Consider the following 13,246-nt stretch of genomic DNA (forward strand, 5'->3'; position numbering starts at 1 on the left):
AGCTTACCTGTATTATAGTGCTTAGGCTGATTGCAAAGTGAACTAATTATCTAAAAAATGTTTTCACATGTGACAGTGTGCCAGACAGTTGGCAAAATACAGTAGTCTAAATAATGTCTAAATAATGTCTTTGCAAGCTCCTTTGAGTCTAAATAATGGCCATAAATGTGTATAGTTTTGCTAGGAGTGCATTGATCATTTGGAAATTGAGTGTAAAGCAGTGAGTTGTGTTTACAGTTCTGCAAAAAGAGTGCTGTGCAGTGGATTGTAGCTACAGGTTTGCAAAGTGTGTGTTACAAAATGGCAAACTGAGTGCAAAGCAGTGTTTGTGCTTTTAGTTTTGCAAACTCAGTGAGTGGTTTTGCTATAGGTATCAATAGTTTTAGAAATTGTGCTGTAAGAATCACAGTTAGGGTTTAAGCATTCAGAAAAAAATTGTAAATACACTAAGAGATCTCAATAATACTCACCACAGTGCAGCATCTAAACCACAGACACTCTGCAGGAACATGATGAGATGGGTCCAAAAACAGATAGCATACAAAATGAATTGTTACATCTTTTTGTTAACAAAGTGAGAAAAGACAAAGGAGAAGTCACACTGAACAAACTACATTAAAACTGAATATAAGTACATTCAGGGTTTGTATTTCTAATAGATTCATTTTTGTGTTAAAATGCTTTTACTGATCAGTGTCTCCTTTTGTAACCTGTGGAAGATGGAGGTCCAGGAAGAAGTGAGCAGCTTACTATTGTGAATGTGAGAGACATTTCCTGACATATTTAACTTTGGTACAGATAAAGTCACAGTTCATGTATTTTCAAGAATCTTTTGTTCTGAGAACATAATGGCTATAACATATTGATTTAAATGTGGTGCATTTGCAGTTAGAAGTCATGCAGTGTCAAATTTAGTTCTCTATTGAAAAGCTATACACAGTGTACAGAAAGAGCTGCTCTGCTCCTGGTGACTGTTTTCCACAGAAAGAGGTGGGTGTAGTGCCCATTCCAGTTTGAATCCACAGATACTGAAAGGAGTTTCTAACTAGAGGCATGCAGACATGGTTACAAAAAAAACCAAAACAAAGATCTGTGTTGTTTTAAACAGAAGCCCGAAACGTAAATACTGGGGACATGTGAAACTAAGAATTTATAAAGTATAAAAACACAAGACCTTTAAATGTGCAGTTCAATGTTACCATATGAACCGCATATTTAAAGATTTTCTCTAAAATGAGGAGTAACTTTGTTGTTTTGTTTCTGTGGATCATCACAAAGTCAGCCTTCTACACACATCCTTATTCTCTTTGTATGTGTGATTGTTTGTTCTGCAGACACACCAATAAATAGAAACCAAAGAAATATTTTTCCTTTATAATCTAAGTCAAGTGAACTGACCTTTTAAACTGTAGTTTGCAGTGTGGACTCTCCAGGTAATCATACAGCTGTTTCATTCCTGAACCCTCCAGGTTGCATCCTATTAGATCCAGACGTTTCAGATAGGGGGGGTTGGACTTCAGAGCACTGAGCAGAGCAGCACAGTTGTTCTCTGACAAAGTGCTGTCCTCAAATCTGTAATTCACATGATTGTTATTCAAAGTGGGTTTTTTGTTTTTTTTAATTACATCACCTTTTTCCTATAAGAAACCAAGTGAATGTCTAATGGAGCTACACACTATTGCAAACTCTAAAGATTATTTTCACGTGCAAACATGCAGAAAACACACACATACAGCAACAGAACACTTCTCTGATTAAAAATCTTAAATTGTCTACATGTACTTGCACCATTTTTGATGATGGTGCAAGTACAGTCAAGTGGAGCATGCGTCTGTCCTCTCAGTAAGTGAGTGAGACAGTAGACAGCGGTGAGGAGGGCTGTTCGAGTGCACCGCAAAAACACATAAATATGCCTGACACCTTTAAACGAAGCAGCATCTGGCTGCAGTTTAAAGACTTTTTTGTCTCGGTCTCATCTTGACTTTGTCTTGGTCTTGACTTGGTCTGTCTTGGCCTTGGTCTTGTCTTGGTCTCGATACCCTCTGGTCTTGGTATTGTCTTGGTTTAGGCAGTCTTGACTACAAGTCTAGCTTTTAGTATCTCTTTAGTCCAAATTTTTATTCTTTGTGTGAAAACTCATCCTACAAATGTCAGCATCTAAAAACCTGCAGGTTATTAGTCAGCTGCTCTAACCTCTGGTCACTGTCTCATCCACATTGTCCACCTAATGTTTCCAGATGTCCAATGTAAGATAGCAGGCTACATCTGACTCTGGTTACTTTGTTGTGCAATGTGGGGGTGAAGATTACTACAATCCTGTAATTGGATGCAAGATTTTCCAAAACTGTAAGTGGTGGATTTGTGGGAATCAATGAAATTATGATAAAATCCAAGTCCTCATTGCCTGACGCTAAGGCAATGAGAAAAAAAATGGACTGGTGCATCCCAGTCCTCCATCTCACAGTACTGGAGTTGGGCTATAGGGGGATAAATTCATAGTTCAATATATTGAAATACCTTTATAAATAACAACAGATTCAGTTTCAGTTAACTGACCTGAGTGTCTCCAGTCTACAGTTTGGATCCCCCAGATTAGCAAAAGTTTCATCTGCTGGAATCTCCAGGTTGATTGAACTCAGGCACAGCTCTTTCAGATGGGAGGGACTGGACTTCAGAGCTGAGGCCACAGGGCCACATTTACCCACATAGACAAAAATCTTATGAAGTCTGTGTTGACACATATTAAAAAAATAACATGTTATTATGAAGAAGACACATTATATTTAGTTTGTGCACTCGCTGGAAAACAATTGGACACTGTCTCTTCACATCAATTGTTCAGCTGATCTGATCTGACTGACATGAAACATTCTTATGACTTCTCAGACCCACACATTTTCAGTCTTTGTTCTGATTTAATGTGGAGATGAAGGAGAAAACACTGAATTCCATTATATATGAGAGACTTTTTCCCCTCCATTTTGACAAACTTTGACAAATATAAAATCCAAGAAGGAAAAAACTAAAGTTATTTACTGTGAAAACCAAAAACATGATTAATGAACCATTTTTAGATTTTGGAAATACAAATACCATGTATTTCTTTGAAAAATGGTATATAAACATCACATTTTTGAAGGTTGATGTGATGCTGTGATCATATGATATCATTATGTTAATCATGCTTTTCTTTTTTCAATAGCTGCTTGGCCCCGAAAAAGGAATGAAAGTTGGACAACAGGACAGAGCTGAACTGCTGTGGAAAACTGCTAAGAGCAAACTTCACAAAAAAAATAAAAAAATAAAAAATTGGAAATAAACAAGCACTCATCTTCAAATGCTGTATGCTTTGGGTCCTTCCTATCAAAGTCTTATGTTTAATTTACAGCTGCTCACTGTGATGTTATCAAGCTTTAAATAGATAGTATTATCACTGACTGTATTGAATCACTTTTTTGATTTCATTTCTATTCCTGGAAGTAAATAACTGTGACACCATTCAGTTTTATCCCATTGCTTTCACACTTGGCCATTGTGGCTGCTTCAGCTGAACATTTACAGTGGCTTGCAAAAGTATTCAGGCCCCTTGAACTTTCCCACATTTTGTCACATTACAGCCACAAACATGAATCAATGTTATTGGAATTCCACGTGAAAGCCCAACACAAAGTGGTGTACACGTGAGAAGTGGAACGAAAATCATACATGATTCCAAACATTTTTTTACAAATAAATAACTGAAAAGTGGGGTGTACATAATTATTCAGCCCCCTGAGTCAATACTTTGTAGAACCACCTTTTGCTGCAATTACAGCTGCCAGCCTTTTAGGGTCTGTCTCTACCAGCTTTGCACATCTAGAGACTGAAATCTTTGCCCATTCTTCTTTGCAAAACAGCTCAGTCAGATTAGATGGACAGTATTTGTGTACAGCAGTTTTCAGATCTTGCCACAGATTCTCGATTGGATTTAGATCTGGACTTTGACTGGGCCATTCTAACACATGGATATGTTTTGTTTTAAACCATTCCATTGTTGCCCTGGCTTTATGTTTAGGGTCGTTGTCCTGCTGGAAGGTGAACCCCCGCCCCAGTCTCAAGTCTTTTGCAGACTCCTATTAGTCGTGCAATGCACAAAGTTGGCCTTTATGGAAGAGTGGCGAGAAGAAAGCCATTGTTAACAGAAAACCAGAAGAAGTCCCGTTTGCAGTTTGCCACAAGCCATGTGGGGGACACAGCAAACATGTGGAAGAAAGTGCTCTGGTTAGATGAGACCAAAATGGAACTTTTTGGCCAAAATGCAAAACGCTATGTGTGGTGGAAAACTAACACTGCACATCACTCTGAACACACCATGCCCACTGTCAAATATGGTGGTGGCAGCATCATGCTCTGGGGGTGCTTCTCTTCAGCAGGGACAGGGAAGCTGGTCAGAGTTGTTGGGAAGATGGATGGAGCCAAATACAGGGCAATCTTGGAAGAAAACCTCTTGGTGTCCTATGGACAGATTCCCCCACCTGAGCTGTAGATCTCTGCAGCTCGTTCAGACTCACCATGGGCCTCTAGGCTGCATTTCTGATCAGCGCTCTCCTTGTTCAGCCTGTGAGTTCGGCCTTGTCTTGGTAGGGTTACAGTTGTGCCATACTCCTTCCATTTCTGAATGATCGCTTGAACAGTGCTCCGTGGGATGTTCAAGGCTTGGGAAATCTTTTTGTAGCCTAAGCCTGCTTTAAATTTCTCAATAATTTTATCCCTGAACTGTCTGGTGTGTTCTTTGGACTTCATGGTGTTGTTGCTCCCAATATTCTCTTAGACAACCTCTGAGGCCGTCACAGAGCAGCTGTATTTGTACTGACATTAGATTACACACAGGTGCACTCTATTTAGTCATTAGCACTCATCAGGCAATGTCTATGTTCAACTGACTGCACTCAGACCAAAGGGGGCAGAATAATTACGCACACTCCACTTTTCAGTTATTTATTTGTAAAAAATGTTTGGAATCATGTATGATTTTTGTTCCACTTCTCACGTGTACACCACTTTGTGTTGGTCTTTCACGTGGAATTCCAATGAAATTGATTCATGTTTGTGGCTGTAATGTGACAAAATGTGGGAAAGTTCAAGGGGGCTGAATACTTTTACAAGCCACTGTAGATGTATAAAAATGAAATCATCCAAATAATTTTCTGTAAAAAAACAAAAAACAAAACAAATAAAAACCATTTTCACAGTGTTTGAAACATCTCAACAAGATTTGTGACAAAATTAAATTGATGTGTCATTTTTCCAATAAATAACTGGAACTCTGCAATAAGAAAAATGATTTTGTTTTAGTAAGAATAACTTTAAGAACTAAACTATTGATCTACACTGATTTATAATCTTAATCACATCTGGACTCACCGAGCCTTTCTGCAGTTCTTAACAGCTGGAACCAGTCTCTCTCTACCCTCCTTTGTTGTGTTGTACTTTTCCAGATCCAACTCATCCAAAACCTCCTCTGACATCAGCAGCATATATGCCAGAGCTGTGCACTGAATTCCAGAGAGTTTCTTCTCTGATTTTTTCTGTGACTTTAGGAACTCTTGGATCTCCAGATGTACAGAGAGGTCCTTCATCTCCATGAGACAGTGGAAAATGTTTAGACATCTGTCAGGACACTTGCCATCACTGCTAATCTCCTTTAGGTTGTTGATAACTCTCTGGATGCTTTCAGGATTGTACTCTGCCTGACCCAGCAGACCTCCCAAGAGTCTCTGGTTGGACTTTAGACAGAGGCCATGAAGGAAGCGAACGAACAGTTCCAGTTGGCCGAACATACAGTGGAACGATTTCTCCATGGCTCTGCTCAGAAAACCTTCCAGAGATGAGATATCTTCCAGAGATATCTTATTTCCTTTATCGTCCTCAGTAAGGAAGTTCTGCAGCACCTCTGTCTTCCTGTTGGTGTAACAGTGGAACATGTAGACTGCAGCCAGAAACTCCTGAATGCTCAGATGAACAAAGCAGTAAACTGGTTTCTGGAAGATCACAGACTCTCTTTTGAAGATCTCTGTACAAACTCCTGAGTACACCGAGGCCTCTGTGACATCCAGACCACACTGCTCCAAGTCTTCTTGGTAGAACAGGATGTTTCCTTTCTGCAGATGTTCAAATGCTAGCCTGCCCAGCTTCAAAATAACTTCCCTGTCAGTTCTGGCGAGCTCCTGCTGCTTTATCGCTTGTCCTCCGTGGTACTTGTGCTTTTTCTTTGTCTGAACCAGCAGGAAGTGTGAGTACATGTCAGTCAGGGTCTTGGGCAGCTCTGCTCTCTGCTCTGTAGTCAACATGTGCTCCAGAACTGTAGCAGTGATCCAGCAGAAGACTGGGATTCCACACATAATGTAAAGGCTCCTGGATGTTTTCAAGTGGGAGATGATTCTGCTTGACAGCTCATTCTTTTTGAATCTCCTCCTGAAGTACTCCTCCTTCTGAGCTTCAGTGAAGCCTCGAACTTCTGTCACCCTGTCAACATATGTTGGACGGATTTGACTTGTTGCTGCAGGTCGGGAAGTTATCCAGATGAGAGCAGAGGGAAGCAGATTCCCCTCGATGAGATTTGTCAGCAGCTCACTAATGGTGGACTTCTGTGTGACATCAGACACAAGCTTCCTGTTTGCAAAATCCAACAAAAGTCTGCTTTCATCCAGGCCATCAAAAATGAACAAAAGATGACACATAGTGAGCTTCTCTGCTGTGATGCTCTGTAATGTTGGATAGAAAACATGGATCAGCTCCAGAAGACTGTACTGCTCATCACTGACCAAATTCAGCTCCCTGAAAGAAAGCAGAACCACCAAACTAATGTCTTGGTTTTCTAAGCCATCTGCCCAGTCCAGAGTGAACTTCTGCACCAAGAAGGATTTTCCAATGCCAGCAACGCCATATGTCAGAACCACTCTGATGGGTGTCTTTTGATCAGGCAAGGTTTTTAAGATGTCCTGACATCTGATTGATGTTTCATGGAGGATCTTCTTCTTGGAAGTTCTCTCCACCTGCCTGACCTCATGTTGGATTTGAAACTCTTCATTCTGCACATCTGTGATGTAGAGCTCAGTGTAGATCACTCTGAGGGGGGCTTCACTTCCTGTTTTATCAGTTCCTTCATACACATGTTCACATCTGTTAATCAGAGTGAGCTTTAATGCATCTAAAGCTTTTTGCAGACCAGTATCTGTTGAAAGAATGGAAAACAATGAATCTGGAGAGCCCAAAATGCCTGAATAACAGAATAATTAAAAAAACAATATCAACAGAAAGATATTAGATTTTTCTTTGTGCACAGCTGCTCTTACTGGCTGCATGCTGATTATCTCTGGTTCTGGAATTTTCTCTACACTGTAGACAGAAGTCTGATGAATCCTTCAGGGCACCATGACACGACACACAACAGGATGTTGGCTTCCCCACGAAAAAATTATTACGCTTTGTTTCTCTGTGGGGACCAAAAAAAAATTATTCTCACCAAAGAAAAACGGTAAAATCAGACAAACCAAAGTTTAATAGTAGCCCGGGCATCCAAAAAAAAACATGGTTTATGTTTCTAGGCACCCAGTAGTCAATTCTTGACTACAAATTTTGCTTTGGTGCTTAGATTTTATTATGAGATGGATCGCTGATAACTTTCTTCAACAAAGTGAGAAGAAAACTGAAGTCCTTGTTTGTGCTCCTAAAAAATTGGTACCTATGGTTACAGAAACCTTAGGCCCTCTCGCTACATTTGCCAAACCTTCAATCTGTTTTTATTATTAAAAAAAACATTGCTAAGCTGAGTCCCATTGTCTCACGCTCAGAATTAGAAATGGTCATCCATGCATTTGTCTCATCTCGTTTGGATTATTGTAATTCTTTGTTCACTTGTTTATGTAAAGCCTCTGTGGATCATCTGCAAGTTGTTCAGAATGCTGCCGCAAAGCTTCTGACCAAGTCTTCTAAATACTCTCACATTACACCTCTACTGATCAAGTGGCACTGGCTCCCCATAAAATTCAGAATCCACTTTAAGATTTTGACTTTGACATTCAGGGCTCTGCATGGACAAGGACCAAACTAATATCAGAGATCTTACATCCCCAGCAGCTCCTTGAGGTCATGTGATCAGGGCTTACTGGTCGTCCGTCATACATACGAGGTTGAAAACGAAAGGCGAACAAGCATTTGTAACTGTAGCCCCCAGACTTTGGAGCTCCCTGCCTTTGAGCCTGAGACCTGTGGACTCAGTGGTTTCATTTAAAAAACAGCTAAAAACTAATATTTTTAAAATTGCTTTTGGTTGATTTCTGTTTTATGTTTTAGCTTTGCTTTGAAGCACATTATGATTGTTATCTTGAGAGGTGCTATACAAATAAAATTTTACTCTACTTACTTTACTTCTTTTCAGTATCTTTAATTTATTTTGTGTTTTGTTGCATTTTACTTTCTGCAAATCACTTTTGTGCCAAAGAAGATAAATCACAGAATCTGAAAGGCAAATTAGACATTATTCTGTAAAATAGATAAAAAACTACTCATGTCACGAGCTGCACATTAACTTTTGAAGTTTGTTAATCAGTCACAAATGTCTGTGCATGAATTGATACGCTTCATAATGTAGCCAAGGTCGGTATCATGGGACATGCCACTGGATGGCACTGTTTCTTTTGGGGTACCTCTTGATGGGGATCTACAGAAACATTCACGGAAGTGCTAGCTTGCATTGGTGTTATGTGGGTGTGCAATGACATTTTTCGCTGCCTGGTCTGTTTTAAATGCAAAGAGTGGAACAGTTAAGGCACTGGGAGTTGCTGCAACCGACTTCACTGTTCATGTCAGAGGGATCTCTATGCCGTTTTTCTGCTGGATTAATGCATTGTATTTGTTTGAGTTCACACTTGTATTATAATATATCCATGGATAAGAGGGAAAATGTACCTTTGTTAACTGTTTAATGTGTCTCTGTTTAATTTTAGCACGAGAATCCACTACAGTTATTTCTGCACTGCTAAGTTTGTTTTGTTTCTGGATGGCTTTATATCAGTCACAAATTGACACTAGACATCTTTGAGTTCCAGATGCTGATGAAGTTGGGAAAATAACCTGCAGTAGCAGTGGGTTACCAGCAGAGATGGGCAGTAACGCATAATCCAATTACTTTTTTCAAGTAACGAGTAAAGTAAGGGATTACTATTGCACTTAAAAAAAGCGCAAAGTGATAAAGATGAAATTGTATCTGTTAAGCCTTTTGCTCTCTAAGCTCACTCGCTGCGTTAACTTTAGCTCATCAACAGCAATATACCACTATCCTTTTCTTCTCTCCTGATCACAATACTAAAGAAGTATGTCCAGGAGTTCCACACAGCCTCTACAAATGCGCGTAAATTCTTAATGCAATACCCTTTCCTACAGATTTGTGCAACTCCCTATTTTTCTTGTATGTATGTCTTTCCCTGTCGAGCTATTTTTTGCTTCCACCATATCTGTTTGAAGTAAGGCCTGTCAAATTGGCGTGACCTGACTCATATAAGCCCCAGTGTCACCACAACGTCATAGCTCGCACGAGCTTGCACTCAGAGAGGAACTCTCAATCTAAGGGTTTCAAAAAGCAGTGTATTCTCTACTTCCTCCCCTCCCTCTCTCAGCGGACAACTTTACGAGCGCCACCCCACGCTCTCTAAAAAAAAAGACACCACTTTGCATTAGTGCTGACGCTGATTCCAGCACCACACGCACTCACATAGCTCCACCAAAGCTTTTCGTTCTAACAGCTGCTTTGCACTCTGCAAAAATAAATCACATGGCCTCGGGAGATGATGAGTGATGGCACTGAGCTTAGGAAGTCTGTCCAGTCGCCCGCGTGAAAATCCAGCAAGCTGCTGCCGTCGGGGAGGAGACTGCGGAGTCTCCAGGCCAGGACCAGCAGGCTGAAGGACAGCTTCATCCATCAGGCTGTCAGGAAGCTTAACTCCCTCCCGATTCTGCCCCCTCTCCCCTCTCTCCTCCACGGTCTCACTGAACTCTGTCACACACACTCACACACACACACTCTCTGACTCACTCACTGGCCTGCACCAGTTACCAGTCACTTTGTGGAGCATTGGACTGCCATTACCTCATAAGACTTTGTGTTACACTATCTCATACCGTACATTACCAAATCTCCATTTGCACTATTTGCTTATTTGCACTACTCTGCCTGGTTTGCACTCAATGTCATTTACCCTTATATTGTATATTGTATAGCTTTCTTGTTATATGTAAAATTGTATTATATTATTTAATTTTTACTTTAAAATATTTTACTTGCATTTTTAATCACTCTTATATTTAAATGTTCATTTTCTATTTTATCTAGGGATTGAGAGTAACGAAGTTTCTATTCTCTGTATGTCCTGTACATGTGGCAGAATTGACAATAAAGTTGACTTTGACTTTGACTAATAAAACGTGATTTTTTTTTGTGAGAGTGTCTCATGACAGTGACGTAAGCGAGTGCGACATTCGTGTCAACAGCTGTGTGCAGGTCAACAATGGATAATATATCGAGTGTGGGAGAGAGTATGAGCATGCAGCGTTTAAAGCGTGGAAGTACTGACCTTACTTTGAGTTTGATTCCGTAAAAAGCGTTCGACACACACACACGGATATATACAGCTACACATGCATACACAAGCTGTGTAAACCAACCATAAATAACCAATCTAAATCTTATAAACATAAAATACAGGATGACAGAAATGAAATGAAGTAAAATGAATATCACAGAATGTACATAAGATGCAGTTGCAGTCTGCTAGTGGGAGCAGGAAGCGAGGGAGCCAGAGAGGGAAGTGATGGAAAGGTACATCTGGGAGACACAGGCAGCAGGAATCATTTCTCTCCAGCAGGGGCTGGACTAGTTTTCATAGCAACTACGAGCAACAAAGGCAATGACTTTGTTGTTTTGTATTGACTATTTTGGTTTATATGAATAAAAAATTAAAAATAAGTACCTCTTGCCTCTGATTAACTCAGCTTTTGAGTCTCTCCACAAAGCCGCCATGTTCACTAAGTTGGATCTTCAAAACACATACCACCTCATTCCCATCCAGTAGGGTGACAAATGGAAGACAGCTCTTAACACCCCGCTCGGACATTTTGAGTATCTCCAAGGTAAGCTCCAACTCTGTGCCTTTTTCCTCACAGGGACTGTCAAGCACAGAGCACATCTATGATGCTGGGGAGAGGGCGCTCCAAGCAATGAAGCGGGTGCTGGATGAGTGCTGCTGCTAGCTTGTTAGGGAGGTTGAATCTAGTTTACCTCTGTTTTGCTAAGAGACTAAATGCTTGCTTGGCCCGTTGGTCCCTGATCTTTGGTCGACTCTGTTGTACTCTTTCTTATCGCCTTGGGTCTAGAAATAAAAAGCCTGATGCTTTCTCAGCCAGTTCTTTTTCAGTCAGAGCAGGAGAAGATTCTGCCTGCCAACTAATTATGCTTCCTATTTTATTGTGAAAATTCTTTTTCCATGTTCAGTGTGTCTAGTTTCACTTCCTCCGTGGCCACATTATGTCCATTCACATCAGCCCTTTCCCCGTGTTTTTCCACTCCCCTTGAACACCTCCTGTGTGTATTTAGTCACTGAGTTTTCATTCATTCTTTGTCTGATTGTATGCTATTCTGCCATGCTCATGCCATATTTACCAGGAGTTTCAGGCCATGCCAAGTCTTCGGGTTTTTTATGTCTTTTTTCCATGTTCATGTTAATGTTCAGGGCTTTTTATGTTTAGCCCGAGTTCACTCAGGTTAGGTTAGTGTTTAGTTTTGCCTTTGCCATTTTTTTTACTGTTAAAACCAGTCTATTAATAAATGGCTCGCTTTCTGTTAAGACTAAGTTTAGTTCTTGCATGTCTGTACTTGGTCTTCCTCCTCACTCCACTCCCACAGATTGTGACAAGATTGTCACCAGGGAAATCCTTTTAAATCATTTATAGATTTCTATCAAATTAAAGTTTGGATTTCCATTTTGGTTTTTCTGCTATAGACCCACAGAATATTTAATGCATCTTTTATTTCTTAATCCTAGCACTTCTAATCGTGGCAAGGGGTCCCATGAAGCTAGTTAATTAACTCATTTTATGTTACCCAGGGTTCAGTCTAACTATGAACACAGTCACATCAAAGTTGTTGCATTTGCAGTAACAAACCAATCGAAGTCATGGATAGGTGCACTGCAGGGCAGCAGTTAAGAATATAAAACTACAAAACATCACAGTAAAATTATCAAATATCAAAAATATCAATTACCGGTAAACACATAAACACTGAAAGCAACACAGCTGCTGTGTGAGTGGTTGTTTTGGGGAAATCATTTTTGAGGAAAGTTATTTTTCACCCTTTTTGAAATACCTTAGACCAGCAGTCCCCAACCCCCGGGCCTCGGACCGGTACCGGTTCGTGAGTCATTTAGTACCGGGCCGCAAGAGTTGAGGCTCAGGTGTGAAATGTATAGTTTTCAGGGGATTTTTTTCGGTTTTCAGCGTTATTTTGTTATTGTTTTTATCTTTTACTCGGTTTTTTCTTGGTCTTTTCACGTGTGTTATGAATAAATTTCTTTTTTTCGGTACCGGTACTAGTTTTATTTTGTTGTATTTATCCGCGACACCTTAAAGGCCAGAAAATATTGTTGGCCATAATTGTCGGCCATTGTCCGTGGCGCAAAAAAGGTTGGGGACCGCTGCCTTAGAGTTTACCCTATAGGTTTGAAGAATGGTCTCTTTGCTTTCCAAAAAAAGCCTTCATTTCATACCTTTTGATCTTTAATCTCAAACAAAACCTGATGTGGAACAGGTTAGGCCACATTCAGTGACTCCAACCCTACAAACCCCTTTGAAATATTATGAAAGACTTCAAAACCAAAATCGTCTTCACTCAGTTGATAGCAGAAGCAGTCTCTTACTGTGTGACTGAGGGTCCATGTTCATGACTGAAGACTGGAGGATAATCTCTGGACGTGTCACTGTTCATGGACACAGAGCTGGATCCTGGAAACTCTCCTCTGTGTTTGTGTCGCTGATGACTGCAAACACAAACATACAATGAAAAAGATGTTTTTCTTTTACATTTACCTTTTGTTGGCCACTGAGCTGCTTCTCTCTCAGTGTCAGATTTATGAGACAGGCTGTCACCAGAAAACAAATATCTGGAGCTCAAACACATAATACATACTGAAAACAACACAGATGTCTTAGTGGT

General features: G+C 40.2%; 1 protein-coding gene across 3 annotated transcripts; it reads right to left on the bottom strand.

Annotated features, from left to right (window-relative positions):
- Positions 1-43: 43 nt before the first annotated feature.
- Positions 44-13,185, bottom strand: LOC102290218 (NLR family CARD domain-containing protein 3). 3 transcript variants are annotated; one of them, XM_005952877.3, is made up of 6 exons: positions 12,951-13,185; positions 7,335-7,474; positions 5,404-7,213; positions 2,557-2,727; positions 1,399-1,572; positions 52-499 (listed from the first exon to the last, which is right to left on the bottom strand). In XM_005952877.3, the coding sequence occupies exons 1-6, from the start codon at positions 13,016-13,018 to the stop codon at positions 484-486; spliced, it is 2,379 nt and encodes a 792-aa protein (XP_005952939.2). In that variant the 5' UTR covers positions 13,019-13,185; the 3' UTR covers positions 52-483. The 3 variants fall into 3 exon arrangements, with proteins under 3 accessions (XP_042073554.1, XP_005952939.2, XP_042073555.1); XM_042217620.1 differs by having other exon boundaries at positions 44-1,572; XM_042217621.1 differs by lacking the exons at positions 52-499; positions 1,399-1,572; positions 2,557-2,727 and adding an exon at positions 5,151-5,305 and having other exon boundaries at positions 12,951-13,184.
- Positions 13,186-13,246: the final 61 nt, after the last annotated feature.

The sequence above is a fragment of the Haplochromis burtoni genome, unplaced genomic scaffold, assembly GCF_018398535.1.
Source record: "Haplochromis burtoni strain Fernald_Lab_line unplaced genomic scaffold, NCSU_Asbu1 Contig_2354, whole genome shotgun sequence".
Taxonomy (NCBI): Eukaryota; Metazoa; Chordata; class Actinopteri; order Cichliformes; family Cichlidae; genus Haplochromis; species Haplochromis burtoni.

Coding starts and splice junctions, on each gene's coding strand:
- LOC102290218 (XM_042217620.1), bottom strand. CDS start 13,018: ATGAACAGTGACACGTCCAGAGATTATCCTCCAGTCTTCAGTCATGAA. Junction 7,475..12,950: donor CATGGACCCTCAGTCACACA/GTAAGAGACTGC, acceptor TGGTCCCCACAG/AGAAACAAAGCGTAATAATT. Junction 2,728..5,403: donor AAGAACTGCAGAAAGGCTCG/GTGAGTCCAGAT, acceptor GTGTCAACACAG/ACTTCATAAGATTTTTGTCT.